This window comes from Lolium rigidum, chromosome 5 (assembly GCF_022539505.1).
Source record: "Lolium rigidum isolate FL_2022 chromosome 5, APGP_CSIRO_Lrig_0.1, whole genome shotgun sequence".
Lineage (NCBI taxonomy): Eukaryota > Viridiplantae > Streptophyta > Magnoliopsida > Poales > Poaceae > Lolium > Lolium rigidum.
Genome location: NC_061512.1, coordinates 52488102 through 52511992, shown reverse-complemented (window position 1 = coordinate 52511992; position 23891 = coordinate 52488102). Strand labels below are relative to the sequence as shown.

At 44.1% G+C, this 23891-nt stretch overlaps 4 protein-coding genes and 1 non-coding gene across 5 annotated transcripts; 2 read left to right on the top strand and 3 right to left on the bottom strand.

Moving 5' to 3' along the window:
* Positions 1 to 6274: 6274 nt before the first annotated feature.
* On the bottom strand, positions 6275 to 10708 carry LOC124655965 (transcription initiation factor TFIID subunit 8-like). The gene is given in 4 exon segments (XM_047194786.1): positions 6275 to 6779; positions 8823 to 10172; positions 10175 to 10230; positions 10671 to 10708. Coding segments are annotated over 3 exon segments (1314 nt in total). The 3' UTR covers positions 6275 to 6779; positions 8823 to 8952.
* A 129-nt stretch (positions 10709 to 10837) lies between these two features.
* Positions 10838 to 16428, bottom strand: LOC124652856 (asparagine synthetase domain-containing protein C4F6.11c). The gene is made up of 15 exons (XM_047191899.1): positions 16330 to 16428; positions 16106 to 16220; positions 15874 to 16023; positions 15183 to 15386; positions 14970 to 15101; positions 14388 to 14759; positions 14238 to 14305; positions 13917 to 14031; positions 13675 to 13780; positions 12987 to 13080; positions 11797 to 11972; positions 11583 to 11682; positions 11357 to 11473; positions 11149 to 11205; positions 10838 to 11016 (listed from the first exon to the last, which is right to left on the bottom strand). The coding sequence occupies exons 1-15, from the start codon at positions 16426 to 16428 to the stop codon at positions 10909 to 10911; spliced, it is 2013 nt and encodes a 670-aa protein (XP_047047855.1). The 3' UTR covers positions 10838 to 10908.
* Positions 16429 to 20397: 3969 nt separating this feature from the next.
* Positions 20398 to 21290, bottom strand: LOC124657742. Its single transcript, XM_047196257.1, has 2 exons — positions 20985 to 21290; positions 20398 to 20889 (listed from the first exon to the last, which is right to left on the bottom strand). Exons 1-2 carry the CDS (start codon positions 21114 to 21116, stop codon positions 20446 to 20448), a joined length of 576 nt encoding a protein of 191 aa, XP_047052213.1. The 5' UTR covers positions 21117 to 21290; the 3' UTR covers positions 20398 to 20445.
* An 89-nt stretch (positions 21291 to 21379) lies between these two features.
* Positions 21380 to 21452, top strand: TRNAR-ACG. The gene has a single exon. It is a non-coding gene; the product is annotated as a tRNA-Arg (tRNA).
* Positions 21453 to 21632: 180 nt separating this feature from the next.
* Positions 21633 to 23291, top strand: LOC124653653 (mitochondrial import receptor subunit TOM5 homolog). The gene is made up of 2 exons (XM_047192723.1): positions 21633 to 21780; positions 22928 to 23291. The coding sequence occupies exons 1-2, from the start codon at positions 21703 to 21705 to the stop codon at positions 23003 to 23005; spliced, it is 156 nt and encodes a 51-aa protein (XP_047048679.1). The 5' UTR covers positions 21633 to 21702; the 3' UTR covers positions 23006 to 23291.
* The last annotated feature ends 600 nt before the right edge of the window (positions 23292 to 23891 follow it).

Sequence of the window (23891 nt, the reverse complement as noted above, 5' to 3'; positions counted from 1 at the left end):
CAAATGGGCCTGCTAAAGATAGTACCCGGGGTTTAATGGAGGCCCACTACCCGAAGAATAAGAAGATTCGAGAGCCCAAGATATATTAAGGAAAGTAGAGTTGTAATAGGAAGTGTTATTTGTAATCTGGCGGGATGAGTTAGAAACCGTCCCGGACTCTGTAACTTGTACAAAACGAAACACTCGGCTCCGCCTCCTATATAAAGGGGGAGTCGAGGGACGAAGAGATCATCGAATCATTGTTCACAAACCCTAGTTTTCATAATCGTCGAGTACTTTTCGGCTGAAACCTTCGAGATCTACTTGCCCTCTACTTCTAATTAAACCCTAGCCTATAACCCGTAGGCATTGACAAGTTGATACCCTGTCAGCCAGTGTGTCGATCGTGTGGTGCTCATTTTTGTGGCGGGTCGCGCATTGCCTCGTTGACTCTGACTCTGACTCTCTCGATCGGCAAACAGAACACCGGAGTTTAGCTAGAATCGTCGACGTTGGAAAGGGAGAGGCGTCGGAAATTCGGAATGTCGGCCACCGGAATACCAGACGCCGATCGAGTCGCCGCCATCAATTTGGTGCAGAATGGATTGGATGACTGGACCTGTGACCCCGTTGATATCGTCCAACACGATGAGAAACTTCAATAGTATAGCTGATTGTTGCTTATAAGCAAGATGTTATGTTATCTATAGCTAATATTTAACCAACAAGCAAAATAGTTAGCTATAAAAATGTACTACTTTCTCAATAGATAATCTATCTTTTATTCACACAACTTTTCTAGGAGGGCGTGCAAGAGCTAGTTTTTGCATAAAAGTCCATTTATATTCTCTCTCCTAAAACTAGACACAAATATACTATTTTAATCTTTATAGCTTTTTTTAGATAAAGGAAATATATTAATATCAGAAGATACCAATTACATTCAATCTCTGCAACAACGCAACACCCTAATGGTAGCACGGATGCACACAGCCAAAAAACAGAAAAGAAAACTAAGAAACAAAAGTCCCGCTATAGTATCCTAGACCTAGCAACAGCAATACATTCACCACTAGGACAACACCTGAAATACAGACTCTTTAAAAACGACGCCTCCAAGAAGGGAACAGTGCACCTACTTCATCGTCGCCCGATCAAAAGATCTTAGGTTTTCACCCTGAAAATAGTCTCCGCTCTCAAAAATAATGTCTCCAACAAGGCCATTGTCAGGCACAACCAGTTAAGGCCAGACCTTGGGTTTTCACCCTGAAAGGTAGGACTCTGAACTTCACCTGTGCGGCCACCCCCACTATCATACCACTGCTGCAAAGCCCCAGGCACCAAGCAAGCCCTTAACATTGCGAAGACTTGAACCTCCCTTAGCTAGTCCTCCAATCCGGCCTTCAAGATATTCTCTGTTTCTGACTTCATCATAGACCAAGTCACTTGATGTCAACACAGAACAGAGCTTCGCGCCGCTCCCTCCAGAACCAAACGGTCGGAATAAAATCATGGGTACGCGCGACCGAATACCACCGGATCCAGCGAACTTCAGACAAAAGATGCATTGTTTCATTCGCCGGCGGAGCCTTCCAGAACTCATTACACTGAGAAGAATCGCCGAAATTGAAAAGCCTCATTTTTTTTTTGAGAAACACAGTACAACCGTAGACGCTCACATACACGCGCATACACTCACCCCTATGAACGCACACACGCACACCCTACCCCTATGAGCACCTCCGAAAGACTGAGCCGGCGGATTGGATCTTGAAATTGACGAAGTCACCACAGGCGCCTCGCCCACTGAATGAATATTCCGCCTTTATGAGACACACAGATGTCAAATCTGGGATTTGAACTCTGGTGGGCTGGGGGTACAACCACCCTCCTAACCACCCAACCTTAGGTTGGTTCTCATTGAAAAGCCTCATTAATACGCTAGATTATTTGTTTAGAACTCTTTTGTAACTTGCAAACAAATGACCGATTCTGGTGCAACCTACAGCCACATGAAGCACCAAGTTGTCCTTGCCCGTTGAGCTAATTCATGGGGGGCACACTCTCCTAACCTTGAGCAAACGATGCACATGCAAATAGCAGAATAAAGAATTGGAAGAACAAAAAAAAATTCCTACAAGTACGAAAATCACACTCTTTCGCACTCATGTCACGTCGAGGTATTGCACGGGAAAACCCTAGGACCAATTCATCCGAGGAGCAAACGTCTCGCTTTCCTTTCTAAAGGCATTGCTTGGTGCAAACGTCTCGATGCTACGAGCATGGTGTTACTTCTTCGGAGGATGCAACGGTTGTGTGGATCACTCATCTAGTTGATCCGCCTTAGTCTTTGTTTTGTTTCTTTTCTCTTCTGGGCATGTTTTTGCTACTGCGTAAGACTATTTTTGTTCCGAAACTATCGTTGGTTGTATAATGTGATTTGATATATTAATATAGCGGGATGAAAGCATGTTTCAAGGAGAATATGTGTATATATGATGAAACGAAAGTGTTCACCACGAATTTCGTTCATAGGCACATAGAAAAAATATGTACTATCAAGTTCACCAAAAAAAAGTTTACCGCAAAAGAAAGTAGTGCTGGAAGAAGTGTAAACCACGAATGGATGGAGTTCATGAAGGTGCGGACGGCATCCAACGGCTGCGAGCCTACGACGCGGTCATTCGGTGGTGGATGCCGCGGTGTTGATCTGCCGCTCCTGCGGCGCTAGATGGAGACGAGCATTTGTACGCGTGCTTGCTATCTAATCTATTCAACCGACCTATGTAAACGTTTCATGAAAAAGCCTAATTAGACGTCTGATATAATTGTATTTTATCTTTCTTTCAAACCCCCGATGGATATTTTGCAAACGTTAGGTCAAGTTAACATAGATTAGCCCTGATGGCCCTTCTATGTTGTATAATGTGCATTTGGCCTCTTTATATATAATGAAAATTATTTCTTTGTTCAATTATTCAAATGTTCATGACCCTTGGGTCATCTAGCTAGGTCAATTTGGAGATAAGCTAGACACACTATTGTGGGGTTTTCAAGAAAATAATTCAGCAGTGTCCCACTTATTTGTGGACGGAGGGAGTATGTTACTCTCACTATGAATAGTCTTACATAATAGTTGCTAGACACGAGGCTTACATGAACGCCTGCAATAAATGGGTTGGTTTATTTGCCTAACCTACCGTGATATCAGGAAGTACTGTCACTAGCTACTCTTCACGTCATTACGTAAGTGCAGTCAAATCGTGTAAGTGTGGAGGGGGTGGGGCATGGCACAATCCTGCAAATCGAAGATGTTTCAATTTCAATTAAAAAATGATTCACCCTCTTTAAATTAAATTTTTTCAATGATGCAAACGTAATCATGTACTATATGAGTTGGCAAGTCGAATATCCAATTCGGCTTCCAGGTGCATGTGCTCCCACTATCCAAAAAAAAATCCAGCAAGTTACCCAAATATTTAACAAAAATTTCGCTATGTAGATCTTGACAATCTACGTGCATTCGTATAGTTTCGCGAAAATTTGGTATTTTTTATGGTTGATGTCAAAAAGACAAAATATCTCTCACAAAAAGCCTTATTTATATCACCAAATTATTATTTTTTACACAGATCAAACAATAAGTCGAATTTTCATGAAAAAAAATTGTGCACACCTAGCATGTGAAGGTATAGGTATGAGTTTCTCATTTCGAACTTTTTAACATTTTAAAAATGCATTTTTAAAATAAAGCAGATATATGCACCTGAGAGGCAAAACATCACTCCGTGGGCAAGTCCTATTTTTTCAATTCTGTGTTTTTGTAATCCTACACATCGAAGATACGGAGACATTAAAGGGAGTGTATCTTCTGTGTTTTTCCTATGAACCATAGCGCCAAAAAAACAACGTCACGGGATCATGTGGAGCTGCACTAACAGAGAATACCTTTCGACCAACATGTTGGATACGAAAATTAATACTAGAGTACCTAGTTTGATGTGTTCTAACCAAGAGAAACCATGCATACATATACGGAGTACATTAGAAACAAAACACCTATGACTGCTAACAAGCAACCCAAAGAATAGTCAGCCAGCCACGTTGATGGGCCAGCTAGTTTCCCTTCATTCCTCTTGAGCAGGCTCTGCCGCCGAACCAGCCACGGCGCCGCCAGCGCCAGGCTCGTCCTCGTTGGCGACCGAGTAATCTCTGACTCTGTACGTCAGCCCAGGGAAGCGAGCCTCCGGCCACTCCTGGCCAAGCGGCACTAACTGCGCTATGATCCTGGCGAAGGTGGTCGCCGGATCCTCGTCTTCTGAATCGTAGTCGTCCGGTGCGTCCTCGTACGGCACCTCCGAATCATCCGACTCCGCCGTCGCCGCTGCATCAGCGCCCACACGATTCGCCGCCGCAGCGTCCATGGCCGGCGCCTCCTGCTGGGAGGAGCCGTCCTCCTCCGCCTTCTTTTTCGTGCCGCCGGCCGTCGCCGCCTTACTCTCCTCCGCCGGGTTAAATATCAAACCCATGATTTCCGATCTGCTCCGCCACGAACAGGGGATCGTTTTCGATCTTATAGCCGGCGGCAGCGGCTGGCTCTATAGAGCATGTTCGGGGCCGTACGACATGTACTATTTCAAGGGCTAGATCGTACGACCCCACTGACTCGGACTCCGCCTCCTTGTATGTCAGGGTCCCGCCTGGAGGAGACACCATGAGACGCGAGCGGCCCAAGCGTCTGATTCAGCCCAATAGGCGCCACACCAGCTCAAGCCTGTCTCGTTCAGTCCATATATGTTTCTATAGGTTTGTTGCCCTTCTGAACCATCCGTGATATCTCGAATCAATACGGGACACCGAAAAACACTACAGTTGATTCTCTCTATCTCTAACAGCGTCGAACCTTAAGTGTCTGATCCTACGGATTTGCGATTATGCGGATATGACTATGTTCATAGCCAATGGTTAATAGATGGATATGGAGATCCATATTAAACCTCACGTATTCAACGATGATCTTATCGAGTGAACTACTTATGCCATTCATATATAATTATCATGTCATGTGATATCTTAGTTACCCGAGATTTGATTATTGGTACCTTCATACCTTGTTCTTATCTCGTTACCGGTCTTTTCTCGTCGTAATAGCGCACCCTCATGTGACTTAGTCACGGGCTTGCAAGAAATTGTCCTGCGATCTCTTGGTTACCCGAGATTTGATCGTTTGGTACCTTCATACCTTGTTCTTATCTTGTTACCGGTAAGTACTCTTTTCTCGTCGTAATAGCGCACCCTCATGTGACTTAGTCACGGGCTTGCAAGCAATTGAGTGCGTATTACCGAGAGAGCACAGAGAATATCTTTCCGTTACTTGGATGGATAATCCCACTCTTGATAACATACAACCCAACAAATATCTTATAGAATACATGCGAGATATCTTTATGATCACCCAATAACGAAGTGACGTTTGCAACAAACTATGTATTCTTCCAATACCTGGGAATTGTATAATCTCATGGTCAAAGGAATAGTATAGATGATAACGGGAAAGCTTCGCAATTAGAACTATGTAACGTGATTAATTGCTACGCTTTGATTAGGTCAAGTCCATCATATCATTCTCCTTAATAATATGACGTATTTCTTTGAGCAAGAGCTAAAGTAGTAGCGGCCGGCACGGGGTGCCAACACTTCGATTGGTCTCAAAAACCAGCCAACTACTTTGGAGGATGCTAATGTAGCTCAAAAACAACACTGACCCCAATAAAATAATAGCGCACTTCGACGCTAATGTAGCTCAAAAACAACGCGAACCCCAATAAAACTATTGGGTTGCTATGGTCACCGGTGAAAATGCTCTATTGTGTTGCTATGGGGGTCACTCTTGATGTCACGAATTTGGAACATAGCCTTTGAATGTGTTCTCTGTCCATGTCAAGCAATCTACTTTTTGTTTGTATACCAATTGTTTAGTTGCTATCCACGTATACCACATGGTTGTCAAGCAATCTTCTTGATTGTCCTTGTAGGAGGCTTGAATGTGTTCTCTGTCCATGTCAAGCAATCTACTTGATTGTCCTTGTAGGAGGCTAATCAATCAAAAGCAAAGAATTCGAAGACAACTCAATGCCGACTACAATAGCCCCTAGAGTGCCAGTGTCCCCTGATATTGAGTCTCATTCCAAATAAATATTTATTTGAAAACTACAGCAAGGTCCATCGGGGCCAAATTCTCAATGAAGCGTCGCCAGCATTAAAAGGTGCCCATAAGCCATGACAAGAGTCAGCAGGAGTCCAGGATGCATTGTATTTGGAATAATGGGGATTCTCGGCTCAAATTCGTTACACAGCTGAAAACAGGCCAAAAGAATGATGATATAGTACAGTGCCGTTACAGCTTCCAGCAAACTAATCAACAGGCTCCAATTACAAATTGCAGCAGTACTAATCATGCAGCTCCATTAGCTTGGATCGAGAGACAAATCAATCAAATCAGTACATATATCCATCTTGTTGAGACGAGGCATTGGTCAGGAAAATTATGTCAGTTTTTGTACAAACATCCCCGCTCCATCTTTCTAGCTACACAAAGGAGGAGCATCATGCTCTGGATGTCTCCAAAATCAGCTCCTTGCGAAAAAAGGCTCGCTTCATTCCAGGGGAGTGTAGGGACAAGCAGGAACTACAAAATCTATCAGTGTCTGGGGATCCCAAAGCTGATGCTGACACGAGAGACTGGGTGCAGGCTACCAAGGTTGATGTTCCAGTAAAGGTTGCATCATTGGATGCCTGGCCTGCATAAATCACCAAATACCTAGTCAGAAATGATGAAATAATTAGACATAGGTAGTTACACATATTCCTATAACTGAGTTGTCAAACAGTAGAGATAGCTGTCTTCTTCAACAACACATTCAGCAAATGCTGAATAATTCCAACTATTGCATTTGTTGTTTGGTGTCCACAAAAGTGTTAAATACTGTACCAGCTGTGTCTATCTCTGATTTATTATCTGTATAGCCAATAGTTTTACAGCCGATATATGAATTCTGAACAATATGACAAGCTAGCTCCTGGTTAGTCTGTCCATTACCATAATATTCTCCATGCAATTCGTAGACAAAAATAGTTTAACACAAACCCACGTACAGACTATATACAGAAATGCTAGCCTACCGAGCATTTAGCACAAGCAGCAGCAGCACTCAGCTACGCAAACAGGTGTAGTGGTACCCCACACATGTAGTACATGTGTAAGCACTAAAGGTAGGGATTTACCATATTTTACCTAACTACCTACAAATAGAATTTTGTGCTAGCTTACCGAGTTTTAGCATTATTAAAAGAGGTGCGCCTAGGGATAGGTGACAGCAAAACGCCTACTCCCTCCGTTCCTATTTAATCGACGTGGGGGAGAGAAATCTAATGAACAAATAACGTATTGAGTGAAGTCAATTAAATCCGGACAGAGGTAGTAGCACTCAATCGTGCTGTCTGTGCGCCTAGGATTGCGCTTAGACGAAATAGACTCTAGCCAGAGGCAAAACTAGCACTTATCAAACCTTGGTTTTGTACATGCAGCATCAACACTCAGCTGCAAACAAACCTGTAGTGGTACCCCTTGCAGGTGTAGAACTGAAGCCTATATTTACGTAACTAACTAAGAATAGAACACCTCTACCGAATGAAAAAAATTATGTTCAGTGTTTTATTGAAGTCTGAGTTGCAGGCTAATGATCATACAGAGATAGGAGCTCTTCCTATAGATACAGACCAATCATCTTGTGTGTATCATACAGAGGTAAGAGTTCTTCCCATAGATACAGACCAATCCTCTTGTGTGTATCATACAGAGGTAAGAGCTCTTCCCATAGATACAGACCAATCCTCTTGTGTGCATCATACAGAGGTAAGAGTTATTCCCATAGATACAGACCAATACTCTTGTGTGTATCACAGTATCACACAACTTCCTATATTGCAACAAACCACATTGCCACCACAACACGATTACGTTGCCCACAGGGTCAACATAGGCTAATCCTACTCTTCATCAGTAGATATTTCTAACTTAGTTGTTTAATCAATCAAACTACTACTCCGTATAATTTTTGGTGTACATGCTATAACTTACTCCTACCCGTCAAAAAAGGGAGACTAATCAGGAGAATCTTTACTATATTCCAATACAGAGATAAGAGCTCTTCCCATAGATATGGACCCCTCTTGTATGTACCACAGTACTATCACACAACTTCCTATATTCCAATAAACCACACAGGATAATCCTTCTCTTCATTAATAGGTATATCTAACTTCTTAGATATTTAATCAATCAAACTACTATAACTTACAAAAAGGGAGACTAATCAGGAGAATCTTTACTATCATTTGATAGGTAATATTGATGAGCACATGTCGCTTATCTAGACCACTAACGGTGGTGTTCCTCTTCATCAAATACAGTTATTTACTTACTATGTATCTCTTTATAAATGTCTTATAACAGTAACAGGGTGGCAGAATAATTCTTGATGGTTCTCAAATTTCATCTAGCTGATAAAAAATTATTAAGCATACAAACACAGGAAGCCCTAGCTGAAAGGTGCATACAGAAACACAGCAAGTCCTAACTGAAAGGTGAATCTCAAGTTCCATCGTATAATGTGCCATGTCTACAACAAAGGGGGGAGTCTACTTAGATTAGTTACTACAATGGTGTATCATTGGCTGATAACCAGCCCAATCTCAAATCATTATGTTCAGTTTAAGTGGATGGAAACCTAAAGCAACTGATAGACAGCACTAATTACCACAAGCAAAATAATTCAACGTACCTCAAGATTTCGCAAACTGAAGATCCACCATAAACTGAACTGATCACATATAGATCCCCTAATCCCACATTTCAGCTCCCCTTAATGCAACTCCACCATTCTGGGCAATGCAGTCCTTCCAGCAGCCAGACTAAAGCTGGGGAAGTTCCTGCGGGTTCTCCATCGACGCCCTCAGTATCATCCCAGCCCTCCGCTTGCGGTCATCCTTTATTTCCTCCTTCAAAAACGAGGGATCCTCCCTCAAATCCACCGACTGCGAATTCAGGGCTGCGGCCAGCGGCTTCCTGTCTATGCCAATCTTCAGGCGCACGGGTGCCCTCTCCTTCGGCACGATGCTCTTCCGGTTCTGACCCTGGTCCCAGCCTGTCCCAGAGTCGATCTCCATGGCATCCGCCCCCTGAATCGCCGGCGCAAACGCTTCGAGGATAGAAAGCTTCTTTCGCTCCGGCGGCATGTCGAGCTCTGGAACATTATTGTAACCGGGCGGCAATGCGGGCTCGAGGAACGGGTTCCTCTTGGTCCCAGCGAGTTGTATCTCTTTTCCCTTTGGTGTAGGAGTAGTGGGATGGTTGGAAATTGCTGGGCGGAACCCGTCGGCGCCGGCGAGGGCGAGCCGCTGCTGCAAGCTGAGCAGGGATTTCTCGGCCTTGCGGCGCTGCCGCACCTGCTCGACCATGTCGACCCGGTCCCGGGCGGCCTGCTTGCTCCAGACCTCGGTGCGGACGTAGGTGTGCGGGTCGGGGAACGCGGGGAGCCAGTCGGGCACGTGCCGCAACCCCCCGGCGTCCCGCCCGGCGGCCGCGAAGCTGGGCGCGGGCAGCGGCGCGCAGGGCACGGGGAAGCGGGGCAGCGGGCGCGCGAAGGGCAGCTCGTCCTTGGCGTCGACGAAGGCCGCGAGGTCCCGCACGACGGCGGACCCGGCCAGGCAGCGGGTTGCGGAGTGGGTGCCGGCGCCCGCGAAGCCGTCGAAGTCGGCCCCGATCTCCTCGAGCGACTGGATGACGTCGCACTCGTTGGCGTGCGTGCGGCCCGCCAGGTTCGCGTGGAACGCGGCGGCGCGGCCCAGGTGCGTGATGTAGCGGAGGAGCACGTCGACGAGCGCGTCCACGGCCGAGCGGTGCGTGCAGTCGAAGCCCGCGGCTTCCAGCGCCTGCGCCACCGCCGCGCGCGCCATCGCCCGCCCGTACTCGTCCCCGTTGCCGTTGCCGCGGCCGTGGTCGCTCATGGTGGTGCGGATTCGCGGCGGGTCATGCCGTCGAGCAGCTGGAGGGCGTGGCGGTCCCAGATCCGGAGCTAGGGTTAGATCTCTGCTCCGCACGCGCCGTCCGCGCCGGCATCCGGGCCGGAACCGGGGGTGCTACACGCGGCCGCGCGCCGGAATCGCGCGACCGACCGCCCTCCCGCCCGCCTCGAGCTCGAGGTCCCTCGGTGGGATTCGAATTGGACGACGCGGCGGAACCCGAGCGGGGATTGGGCGGGAAATCGGGAGGGGGAGCAGGGTTTGGCGGGGTTTGGGAGGAGGAGACCGTTGGGGATTTAGGGTTTGGGGAGAGAGAAGAATTGGGGTGGGCTCCGATCCGAGCTTGGGTGGAGACGAAGGAAGGCTTTGAGGGGGAGAAGGGATGAGCGAGGCCGCTTGACTTTATAGAGGAGGGCGTGCGGATCCCCGTGTGCGCGAGTCCGGGTGCGCGTAGCGGACACGGCTACACATGTCGGCGGACGGTTGGCTGTCCGCCGTGGACTCTTTCCAGCGTGGATGGACGCCGTGTTCCTCACGGGGTTCTGCCTACGGGCCTCCACAAAGCACAGCTAGCCCAGTTACAGTTTTTTTTTTTTTTTTGCAGTTACAGAACAGAAACAACTTTCATATGTTCTTCTGTGACCATGGTTCAATGACTGAGACGGTATAAAAAGGAACAAAATTTTCACGGGTGATACAGCACGGCATGCTTCATTCATGCCGACTACTACAAGCCACATCGGCCGAACTGACCGGCGAAACCCAACCATGGCGACCCCATGCTGCGGTGAGCATGTGGCAGTGCAGCATCCAGCGTCCTCTGTTTGCGATGATGGGGGGACTCCGTCAGTGGTTACGCTTGTGAACCTCCACGCTTCCTGCTGACGCCTGGTTCGCGGCCCGGTTGCTGCCAAAGTTCTTGCGGTTCGATTCCCTTGCTATTCTCGAACCAAACTGCATACAGCATCAGATGGAATGGGAGTGAGCACACATATAAGTTTCCAGCACAAATCAGATGGAATGGGAGAGAGCTCTGAGTACTACAATTATTCTGCTGAAGGGAACAAATGGTTACAAATTATGTACCTGGATTGCTCGCTTTGGCAGAAAAGAGGCTTCTTGTAAGCCCAGCAGCTTTGCAACCTTCAAAATTGCCACAGATATTGGATCAGCAAAATAGGATGGAAATCATACTACATGTACCAACTTCAATATATAGAGTTATGGCAAACGAAATATTGAAATCAGACTACGATGTCTTCCATATAGACTTAACACAAAACGAAATACAAACCTCTCTCAGAATCTTCTTATCACCCTTCCCCGCAGGTTCATCAAGATTAGCTATCTCCCATAGTGGAATTTCCAGCAAAGTTTTTATCACATTCTCATCGAGAAATGGAAAACGAGCCTGCAGTGTGAACATCGACAAACATCAGCCGCTAAAACCTAAAAGCCTAACACCAAAGCCGTCCTGTAAAATGCGGACCAGTTTAATTCCTAAAGCATAACAAATATACCTCTTTGCCATGGTCAGAAATGCACCTATCATCTCTTCCCATATTTCTTTTCCAGATTCTTTGCACATCTAGTCTCATTTCCGCATCCAGTGAAACCCATCTAAATAGGTGTACAAAAAAATATTAATATAATTCTTGCAATGTCTACGCAAAAATATCTCAAATGGTATTCACATTATATAACATGCAGTAGATCAAATCGATGCATACATACCCTCCAACTCTATATTTAGTACGATGTCTACCATAACCTGCACACTGCTCATCAGCTCCAGAACCGACTAAAAGAACTCTAGATGTTGACTTGTACTTGTAGCGATGACCGTCTTGCCCATTCACCCAACCATCCCCACTAGCAGCCAACCATAGGGCTATACCAATGTTCAAATCCTGTGTAAGAGATCCAGCATTTTAACTCTACTGAATTTACCTTATCGCAAAAAAAAAAAAAAAACTCTACTGAATTTACCAGGAGCACAAGCGTAAAAGATTACCAACAGCCCATATTTTCAAATTAAACAGATATGTGCAGACGTCAGAAACTCAATAGAGCTGCAATTTTAGATATTACTCTGTATATCTACTATTTAGTAGGTAGTACACCCACATGAAGATGATTGTGTCATATTATGCAACTATGGTGAAAAGTGGTCTCAAGGATGCCAAAGGGTGTTCCGAATTCTACTCCCACCAGTCCAACACAAATCCTACTGTAGCCTCTTAAAACATAATCTCCCACACCTTAGGAAGATGCCACCACCATATTGAACAAAGATCATAACCTATAGGTATTTTTTATAAATAAACTTGGTTAAAAGACATAGGGAATTTGGGTGCTGAGGTAGATGGGCATGCGAATTTAAGTTGGATGAGTACTGAAAGACAGTCCAACTTCCACCATTACAAATCAGTGAAGGCCTGAAGGGGTTGGGAATTCGATCAGCATTGTTGCTGAAAGAAAGATACATAAATCTAAGTGTTTCATCATAAATTAGGATGTGTTAAATCTACAAATAAAATCCGTGAATAGTTTATTGTCCCTAAACAAGGGATCGGGACTAAATGCAAATTCCATGTCAAATCCTACCTTAAACTTATCCTTCTAAACTGCCTCTCCAGCAATAGTCTATTAGACCAGTACTAAACTCCAACTTTTATTATATGTTATCCCAAAATAAAAGATGGTCCTGACACGTTATCTTTATTTTATATTGTCAAATGGAAAAAAAAAATGGATGATGCGCTGTTTACAACACCACTCCAAAATTCAAATCCTGATTTAAATTGAGAGCAGCTACATGGATAATTCCAATAATTCAGATGTTATTTGGGCCTCAGCATTGTAAACTAACGAAACTAACCTAACAAAGCATTAGTAGGAATAGGATCTAGGAAGGTACGCACCATATAGGTATTTGAAGGGTGTATTAGTGACATCACGTGTTCACTTTCCCCTTTCAAGTTGGCCAAATCAGTGTCGATCTCAACAAGCCGCCATCTGCAAGTAAGATAGTGAGATGAAAATCATATCAAACACTTCATTTAGAACTAGTCAGATCAGTATACAAATTTCTTAAGGGTCAAAAAAAAGTACTGTATACAAATTTATTTTCCATAGAATAGACATATGCATGAGCATAATTTTGGCTGACATGGTAAATAAAATGTTGCAGAAGAAAAAGGTCGATGAATAAGTGAATGATACAAGGATAACAGAATCAATCACTCCAATTAAAATGACAAACTATTTGCAGCTAACATGAGAACCAAAGCAGAAGATGAAGATAACGAGTCACTAAGGAATCACAACAGTGAAATAATGCAGGATGCAGATGACAGATTATGGACATTTAAGCATATTAATTATCAGCTGGATAGAAGGCGTGCAAAAGAAACGTCATAAGGGTCCTCATGTATGAAGAATTCATTAGGCTATAACACGAGTGCCAGAAACTGAGTCCAGAATTAGTTTTGAACAGAAACATGATGGGTGCACTGATATGTGCAAACAAGCATCAGTATAAGTCATCTATGTTCAGCACTAAATACAAGCCGTCAAGGCAAATAACATGTAATGTTCAGGTCAAATCACCTCCGCAGAGGGGAGATTCTTTGTAGCTCCCTCAGTCCTGCCAGTGAAGAAACCCTATCTGGAGCAAGCTGGCCGTCAAAACTGACATTCAGCAAATCGATTGTCCCTGCTCAAAATCTTAGTTAATTTTCCTCAAAACCAATATTTTGTGGAGTACCATTAAGCAGCTAACTTCCTCACTATATGTTCAAAAGAAGATAGTCATAAATAAAATGTAGTCAAAGCAACAGGCTTGAACATACATTTAGAATCAAGGCAATGGTCTAGTAATGCTGCAAGTATCATGGAGTCCAAGCCACCAGAGAAAAGGATTGCTATCGGAGCCAACTCCTCATCCTTGAGTTTATTTAGATCACCCTGTCAAAGGCAAGGACCCTGTAACGTTAGCCTGGTAGACTAGCTAACGAAAAATGCAACATGAGAAAAGGTAGAAGCATTGCAAGAAAGAAGATAGAGCCATTTCAATGATGAAAGTGTCAAATCATTATTAGGCTGGTGGAGTTGTTAAAAAGAAGACGATATTTCAAGGGGTAGAAGTTAGAACTTAAGTGTTCGCTACTGACCTCATACAGTCTGTTCATGTTAGTTCGCAGCATTACAGATTCTCTTAGTGCAATCAATACTCTATGTACTGAAAAAATATAAAAGAGGTATCAGCATTAACAACTTTAAAGTTAAATGATTTCATAATTTCTCGCAAACATTTCATGCACCTGACTGTGTTATGCAGTTCGGGAGATCTCTTTTCTCAAGCCCAACATTTGTACTATCTGCAACTTTTTTCGAGTTTCTGAAACTCGGGGACAGTTGCTGGTTGCCTTCGTCAACAGAACTCTTGCCCGGGACAGAGGTAGTAGGAACAGTCGATTTTCTCTCCCATCGTATTAATGTGTGCAAACAACAATCCGTCCAGTCATGTTTTCTAACTTCGACAAAACGTCCTTCCTTCATACATGCGGCAATATTCTCAAGCCTTTTCAGGTGAATGCTGTATATCCCACAAGGAAGCTCTTCCCAGTAGCTAACTTTGGTACCGCCAGAAAAATCAGGGTCTGCCCCTGACTCCAATCCAATTACCTCCGTTGCTGTAGGAGTGAAGAGAGTTTATATATGAGAATGGGCATGCACAATTAGATATGAGTTGCAACATTCAACACATGTACAGAATCAGAAACATCAGATGCAACATCACAGCTTATTTTATATTCACAAATTTTTTCAAATTTTCGAAAAGGAGGATGAACAAACCATTGATAAGATACTAAGATAGAAACAAGAAATTACGCTTATCTTACCAGATTTATTCCCTGATAACGAAGGGGGTGATACTGATGATAATATAAAACGTGAATCATCAGGAGTGGGCCAGTGTACCAAGAGGCTCCTTCTCCCAAATGCATCCCGGCCAAACCACAATGTTTTTGAGTCTGCCTGGAAGTTCAAAGTGACCTGGATGTTAGGAAACAGAATCTACAGCATAATTCAAACAAGTCAAACATCACAATTACCTGCCTGCCAGTATATCAAAGCCCATGGTCCTTTGATGGTTGAGAGGATCTGTGGAACTGATTTCCCTGAACACTCACAGCAAGGGTATGCTTCATCACTATCAACAGCATGGAGGTCACATGAGCAGCAAGATTCCAGTGAAGACAGAAGTGATTGAGTGTCATTCTGATCTTTGCCAATGTCAATTCCTCCGTATATCTCACCTTATAATGAAAATAACAAGTTCAGTGTAGAATTTCAAGTATAGCAATGACTGCAGTACTTAAATGAAAGGAAAGCAAGAATAAATATCATTGCTACGTCAATGTCTGGTTTTCAGATGAATTTCCTGGTACTGAAGAAAGATATATCTTATATGCGTACGATTCAAAAAGGATTACTGTCGCTGAGTACTGAATATAAGTCTGGTCAACAAATCAGTTAAGAAACATAATCAACTAAATATGGAGCTGCTTGATTATAAGTAATCACTAGCGAAATGTGCAATTCCCAATATACAACAGCATATACGCCAGATATCAGAAGGCATCAATCTGTGACGAAAGAATGAACAAAAAAATAGTACTCCCTCCGATTCATATTAATTGACTCCAATATGCATGTATCTAGAACTAAAATATGTCTAGATACATCCATATTAGAGTCAATTAATATGAACCGGAGGGAGTACTGTTCTTAGTTCAGCATTACCATTGTACACTAGAACATTTCCTGATTGAGCCACAAGCGGCTGCGAAACCGGCTCAGCTCCCCTGAGCTGCAGCGTGGCACCAATGAAGCACAACTCTGTTGTGCCCACACCGCCTCCAACCCAGGCTCCACGGTCACAACCTACCCCATCTGCAGCACACGACACTCGCCATAAGGAATGGCCGGAGCGACCAAAACTCCAAAGCATACTACTAGTGAAGGGGTGCGCCACCCTTACCCCCAAGGATCGTGCCGTCCGCGCAAAGGTGGAGCCTGTGGCGTCCAAGGCTATCCGGGCCTCGCCGCCGCAGGGCCTCCTCGAGCTCGCCCACCGACACGCCCTCCCCCTGCACGCGCGTGTACAGCTTGGCTCGATTAGGGTTTAGGGCTTGGGAAACCACAAGGGAGGGGTTTAGTTCTGCTTTGAGAGGTTGCGGCGAATGCTAGGGACAGTACCTCGTCGGGGAACCGTGTTCCGTATGTGGCGGCGGCGGCGGCGGTGGAGGGGGCGACGACTAGGTGGTCGCCGGAGAGGACGAGGGCTATGCCGCACATCGCTGACTTTCGGGTCCCGCTTGTCAGTGGACAGAGGGTCGGAAGCAATCGCACGCTCAGGTGCCGTAAATAACCATGCGGTGGCTTTGAAGTTTGAACTTGCAGAAATTTCGGGTAAATAGTTAAGATAAACCGAAAATTAAAATACTAATGATCATTAAAAGGAGTATAAAAAGATAATCGCTTTAATTCAAATTATTGTAGCTCAGATTTTGGAAAACATTTTATATAAATTTGTGTCAATTAATTTTACGCTAAAACAAAAAAGCATCCCTCCATTGTGAAAAGGATGTTTGTCTGGAAGTATCACAACCAAATGAATGAAATAAATAAAATCCTAAACACTTTCGTTGAGATACCTGCTTCTACTTTCGATGCCTCATCATTTTCTAATTAGTAGTAAAAACAACTTTACACACTCTAGTATATTGCTTTGCACGAAGGGCTATATAAGTGGGTTATAGGATTTTAGAGAATAAATAGTTTACCTTCAACTACTCGTGGGTTCGACACTCAAATAATTATCGAATTCTACTACGGTGATTCCCTACACTTGGGGATTATCAATGATTTAATGATATTGTGCATTGTGGTAGGGCTAGGCATTTCAATTTTATTGTACTTTGCTTTCCAAAACATCAAGTTGAGTTAGGTTTAATTCGTCAGTGGAGAAAATTTGGTCAAAATTAATACCATCTTCGTTTACAATGACCAGGGGTCCTTTTTCTGGTATTTTGAGTTTTTAGGGTCTGGCTAGGCATCACTTGTTATACTCTCAACAAATTCACAATTAATATGTAAGCTCTCAGGTTTATTTTACTTAGTTGAAAAAAATGAATATAGGCAATAGGCTACCAGAAATGCACTTTTGATCCCAGGTGGAGATGCTCTCTTTATTCAAAAACAAATTTTAAAATTTCAGAAAATTCGGGAACAAATTTGTGCTCATTTATCTCCACATTCTACATGCTCACTTACAGTTTCATAACAAATTGACATTTTCCATGGCTTGTGCAAAAAAGACAAACAAATGCCTCTCAAAATGTCTTATTTTAGCATCAAATTTTGTATTTTTTGCACAAGACACATGACAATTCGGTTTTTCATGAAACGACTTTGTGAACATGTAAGACGCAGAAATTATGCTCAATATTTTCTTTTGAAATATTTTGACATTATTTAGTATGTAATGCATTTTGAAATGCATTTTAAATATATGCACCCAGAAGCAAAAACACCATGTCCATAGGCTACTCCCTTAATTAAAAGTAGCACGATTTTAGTTAGATGATTTTCATTAGCAACGTAGTACAACTTCATTAGCAATCTCGGAAAACATATATTTTGGTGTGATGCTTTTTTTGAACGAGGGAAAGGCCCCAAAGGGCCTAGTTGCTTCATTTCAGTCGGTGGGGCACAAGTTACAGAGGACACCAAGGAAAATGAAAATTACAAAGCAGACCTCTGAATTTACATGAGCCTTTTGATTACAAGAAAAGCAATCGGGTGCTTCTTCTTGACCACCAGAGCATGCAGTGGTGGAGCGTGACCCCTCCGAAACTAGGAGGGGCCGATTGTTTAGCCAAAATGAAAAGCATGGGCCGAATAGAAAAGATGTCATTAATTGGATAATATTTATCGGTTTCACTGGCCAAATAGTTTGGGTTTAATGTTGGAAGACTGGGCCAGTGCCTAGGATGGTCTCCAAGACCGTCAGTGCACAAGAGCAAGGCCTCCATCGCCGGCCACCTTTGCCAGCTCCGGGGACAATACCACTTGGGGCAGCAAGTGTGTTGAACACCGGCAAGAAACCTTCGAAGGGCCTACAAATTGGAGGTTGAGTACGTGCCATCCACGATGCCTGGAGAGACCGACTCTTCAGCCGAGGATCACAGTAGCCTGCCATAACCACCATGTAGAAATCTCCAAATCGCAGCTCAAATCTTCCCTGCAACAACCTGGATCAGATAGCAGCATGGATATATATCTCCTTCCTATCAGCACCACACCGACTCAGAAGAAGAAGCTTACCGATGCCACCACTCCAAACCAAGCCAGCACCATGGACAAGGGTCGACCCGGTCACCGGAGAAGAAACAGGGAAACACCGGGAAGAGGAAGTCGACTCTCAAGGTGGAGGCAAGAGGGGAGGGAGACGCGTGGTCTGATTAAAGGCGAGAAATAGGATGGAGCACGCGAGTGAGGCAACGTTGGTGTGATGCTTTAAGATGATGCATTAGAAATAAACTCATGAATTTTGGAGATGGGGGAAGAGAATCATTTTCTTGTTTGACTTTGTTGATTAATTTACATGACTACACTAACCCGACTTAACTGAAAAATATACAAATTTCAAAGATCTTGGATAAAACTAAAAAAAATGTGTTAAAAGATCTTTGAAGTCATCGTCTCTGGCTCTCTTTTAACATCTTAACGGTCCTCATATGCTTTAAAACTTGCAGAATATCAAGCATGTACAAGTTACACTAATTACTCTTGAAAAAATTAAGATACGATGAGTCTCTCATCTAGTGAGCCTTAGATATGGTTGAACCTGATGTGTCCAGAATAGACATCTTCAAACAGGTTGTCGAACCACAAATTAATACCACCGCCTGTCTGAGAAGAAGTTTGTGGGCACAAAAGAACATAACATGAGAACCATTACCACCACCATTGTCGTCACCTTTGCCAAAGAGGCCAAGCGCCAGATGATGAACTATACGGTCTTCAAATAAAGAACTGTGCGACAAACCACCACATGCTCTCCAATATAGGCCGTGTTGTTCATGATAGCCACACAATGACGAAGATAGAGTCGTGAGACTTTATTTAGGGTGACTTTTTTCTCGTGGTTGAGACATCATCACAAATAACACATAAATCTATATAAAATAAATAAAAACAATACACTATGTTCAAAATTTCGGTCCCTCCATCTATTGACACCACAACGACCACATGAAATGTAGGTTTTGCCTAAGTCTTTGTCTCTTCTCCTGATAATTCGAGTAAATAGTGACAAAATGCACTAAACTTATTTAAGAAACACTAAAATAGGATTTATGCTCATATTGAGATTCCTTTTAATTTTTATGCATATAAATGTTTTCCATGAATCTCACAGTCTCAATTTTAAAGTACAAAAGGCTCATATAGAAAACAATATATCCTAAGGGTCGACAACCTTTAAAATATCCTTAAATCCATACAAACTGCAAAAACCATGTTCAAACTTGGCTGAAAACTAAAAGTTTGATAATTAGGCAAACAAACCTAGTTTCTATTCAACAAATCTGATTTCATATGCTCATATCATATTGCTTAGGAGATGTTACTTCTCAGTAAGTTGACGTACACATCATGGAATTGGTAAACGAAATGCAAACTTATTGTCTTTTTTAATAGGAGTTTGTTGGTCTGTGGATTTGTACTCAAGTGTTCATATCAACGATTTGGCTAGCCAAGACCAAGATCTCATAATTAGCTAAAATTGGCCAAAAAGGTAGAACGTACAAAATAAACATTTATATTGAAAACAACTTCTTGTTTGGACTTTTGTTGTCTGAGCTTAGCATCGATAATTTTCACCACGACCACGAGGGATCACAGCGGAACCTCATACATGAATTATTATTTGCCCCAAATGACCTAAAACACATCCAAAAACATGAACTGAAACTTTAACAAACTTCCGGCATCTCTCTGAAAATGGCAAAAAAATAATAGTCGTCTCCCACAGCCCCCAAAGTTTTGCATATGAACGATCTGGCCGTCTGAAGAATTATCTGAATCCTTCATGATTTTAAGCACGTCTAAATCCTTCACGATTTTAAGTAAGTCTGAATCCTTCAACTTATATCATATGCTACATCAGCAAAAACCAAGTAGAAGTGGTTGCATCGTACTGTACTATATATCAAGTTATCAACCGATGTTTACACAAGTAGATTAACTCTACGCGATTACTGATGCTAGAAACGCGCCAAAACCACATAAGTACTGACCGAAGACCGATCAGCCGGAGGAGCCCTGGAGCCTGGACACGAAATTGGAAGCCGCGAACGCGGCGGACCCACCGGCGACGCTGACGAGCGCGGCGACGGCCTGGAGCGCGACCTCCCAGGGGTACTGCTCGGGGACGAGGAAGACGACGGCGGGGCCGGCGGCGAGCAGCAGCAGCGCGAGGCCCTGCAGCGCGCCGGGGGTGCCGGGGTCGGTGGCGGCCGACAGCACCCCGAGCTCCTCCGCCTTGGACAGCAGCCCGAGCCGCTCCACCGCCGACAGCGACAGCCCCGCGCGCTCCGCCGCCGACAGCAGGCCCGCCTTCTCCGCCTTGGTCAGCAGCCGCAGCTTCTGCACGTTCGTCAGCAGCTTCACCGGCGCCGACCCCTTGGTCGTGCCCGGCCGCGGCGGGCCCGCGGGCCTCCCCACCGACACCGGGAACACCGTCACCGTGCCCTGCATGCGCCACAGACGCGCGTCGCTCAGTATCGCCGGCCGCCCGCGCGTTCTTGGACACGTATTGAAAGTAAAGGCAGGCGCTAGGAGCTTACCGATGACCTTTTTGTGCCGGAGCTGGGCTTGGGGCCCTTGGTGGCCATGGCGGTGACACGGCCTCGACTGATGCTGGTGCTCGGCCTCGCCGTGGTCGCGCCGACGGTGTTCGGCGACAGGAGTGACGCCATTGCCTCCGCTAGGTAGCTGTCGTCGAGTACGTCGCGATGGATCCTTTCCTATGCTCTGGTACCTACTAATGGTTCTCTCCTTGGCGACGTGCAAGGTTCCCTTCCCAGGAGAAGTGGTGATGATGTGTGGGCAGTGTGGCCTCTGCCTGATTTATCCAAGCGGGAGACGTGGCGATTTCTGCAGCACTCAGAGATCTTACTTACGATATGATGCATTAACATGTTTGTATAGATAGTTTCTAAATTTGTCTGTTTCATCAAGTGACTCCGTGGCCCAATGGATAAGGCGCTGGTCTACGAAACCAGAGATTCTGGGTTCGATCCCCAGCGGAGTCGGATTTATTTTTGCCATTTCTCTTGTTCTTTTGCTCTTCTTTGGGCCCAAATACGAGTGCACGCGGGCCTGAAGTGAAAAGCCCAGCAGACCCATATAAGGGCTGGGCCTCCCGTGAAAGCCCAGCAGACCCATACAAGGGCTGGGCTCGGCTGCGCATCAAAAGCTCAACACGAATCCATCCAACCGCAGCCACGCGAAGACAAACCCTAGCTGCTAGAACTCGCCGGAGAATCAGGGAGAGCGGAGGACATGGCGGCGGCGCTGGACAAGATCAAGGCCTTCTGGGACTCGCAGTACCACAACGAGGAGAACTGGGCGCTCAACTATGTCAGCATCCCTCTCCCCCCCTCTCCTCTCTCTCTTATGCCCCCATCGATCTAGCTATTTATGCGTCGCCTACTTGATTAATTCACGGTACCATGTTCTTCCGGCGTTGCTGCTGTAGGGTTGCCTGCTAGGATCCTAGTATTCGCGAGCTCTTACGGATGCAGAGTAAAGTTGGATTTGCATAGCTAGGTTGGTCACCGCTCTTTTGATTGTTGCGTTAGGTTGTGCTTCCGTCCAGCTTGATTGTGAACTGTCATGCTGCTGCTTTGAGAGATGGTGGCACAATTAGGGCGTGGCGCTTGCTATCGATGTAGAGTTTCTAGTACCTGGCTTTCTGTAAGGTGATTACTGTGTGTATGCCCCTGGATGCAGATGGTGTTCTGTGGCGTTGTTACTAGTAATTTGATAGAGCAACTACTAACCTGCTAGGTTGTGCACAGCTACGGCCGTGGCGTTATTTCCACAGCTCCTGGTCGATATATCCACCTCTATGTTCCATTGTGTTCACCTCTGTTTCCTGTTGTGTTCACTCTTGAGCGTTTCCAGAATCTTGATGCTGAATAAAACTGCTGATTCTGCACTATGGCCGCAATTCGTAGGATCATTCTAGAATCCAGTACCATGAGTCTATCATAGGATAGTTCAAGAACTGCTAGGATTGGTTAGTCAATCTAGGTCGAAACCTTGGTTACTTCGTTGATGAAACTTACCCTCTGATGAGAGTTGGTTAAATTATTCATGGCAGTGATCCTGTGGATCTTTTAAATTTATACTTGAGATGTATCAAATTTCTGTGCGACAGTGAATCTTATTTTGCTGGTCAATCCTCCTAACTTGAGTTATGTTTGACATTAAATTTCTGCCATGGTGGATACCAACTCTGAAATGTAAATTAGGTGTGGCAATTGAACCTTAATATATTTATTATGTCCCATCTACTCTTCTTGGTCACAAAATAGGAATCCTTATTTCTGTTGGGTGCAAAAGGATTTGAAGTTATTGCTAATTATTATCTTGGCAGCGTCAGTATTGTGATTGGTTCAAAGAATTTTGGATCAACTACTTATTGTTTATAGTGTTTTAGTACCATTGTTGTTTAGACAATATCTTCATCTTACTAACCTTGTTATTGTTTTTTCATTTGCAGAAGGTGCTAAAGGCTGCTGGTTTGTTTGCTGGATCCATCTTCCTGATGCGCACCCAGGGTGACAATATGGTCATCTAAACAATAACGATGGATATCTGGAGGAGCTGGTTGCTTGTCCCTTTTTCCATTTGTTTTATCAACATGGTCATAGTACATGTTCTTAGTGTGGATTAAGGAGATCAACAGTTCTTAGACATTTCTTTGTAATAATGGAAGCTAAAGTAGTATTACCTTTTTAGAAGCTCTTCTGCTTTCTGAATTATAAGCCTAATCGTCAAGAACTTGTTGGGGATCTCCTTTTGTTAATGTCTTCTTGAATTCTGTATCCTTCAGTGAGTTAATCCGATTATATCTTTGCTGCGAATCTTTGCATCTTTCCTGATGATTGGTGGTTCAATGCTTGTTTGGTGTTGCTTTTATTAGATTAAAAGCTGTGAATGCTATTCTCCCATCTGGAATAAACCCCACCAGCTGGGTTTCACTATCAGGTGCAAATTTTATAAAGTATCCAGGATGGAGAAACCTTGCTATGCATCTGATCACCAAGATTGCTATGCTAAAGTTTTGAAACTCAATTAGTGAATGACTGCCATGCTGAAACAACTTCACTTGGCATTTTTGTACTCTATCCAGTCCATCTTGTGTGGCACTGAATTTTGAGGAAAAAACAAAAAAACTGTACTAGTATATACTTGTTTTTACAGTTCATGTGTATTACTTGCCTTTTCTTGTCACAATTTGCAAATATTTGTAAATCCTCTGTTTCTCCACTATTTAGGCCAGTCTTTGAGAGTGACAATAAATCTGTGATCTGCCCAGAAACAATGGGAAAACTATGATAAGAATTTACCTTTTTCAATTGCAAACCAAAATAATCTTAAACGTCAAGGTAGCACATGGACATCAAAACATCATGCATTCATATCGCACAATAAAAATGTGCACCAAACTACCAAAGGCCGAC

Bases quoted from the DNA above. Each gene is read 5' to 3' on its own strand.
- LOC124652856 (XM_047191899.1), bottom strand. From the start codon at position 16,428: ATGTGCGGCATAGCCCTCGTCCTCTCCGGCGACCACCTAGTCGTCGCC. The intron at 16,221-16,329 runs GTACTGTCCCTA...ACGCGCGTGCAG, and splicing joins GAACACGGTTCCCCGACGAG to GGGGAGGGCGTGTCGGTGGG. The intron at 16,024-16,105 runs GTGGCGCACCCC...CGTGTGCTGCAG, and splicing joins CACGATCCTTGGGGGTAAGG to ATGGGGTAGGTTGTGACCGT.
- LOC124657742 (XM_047196257.1), bottom strand. From the start codon at position 21,116: ATGGCGTCACTCCTGTCGCCGAACACCGTCGGCGCGACCACGGCGAGG. The intron at 20,890-20,984 runs GTAAGCTCCTAG...TGGCGCATGCAG, and splicing joins CCGGCACAAAAAGGTCATCG to GGCACGGTGACGGTGTTCCC.
- LOC124653653 (XM_047192723.1), top strand. From the start codon at position 21,703: ATGGCGGCGGCGCTGGACAAGATCAAGGCCTTCTGGGACTCGCAGTAC. The intron at 21,781-22,927 runs GTCAGCATCCCT...TTTCATTTGCAG, and splicing joins AGAACTGGGCGCTCAACTAT to AAGGTGCTAAAGGCTGCTGG.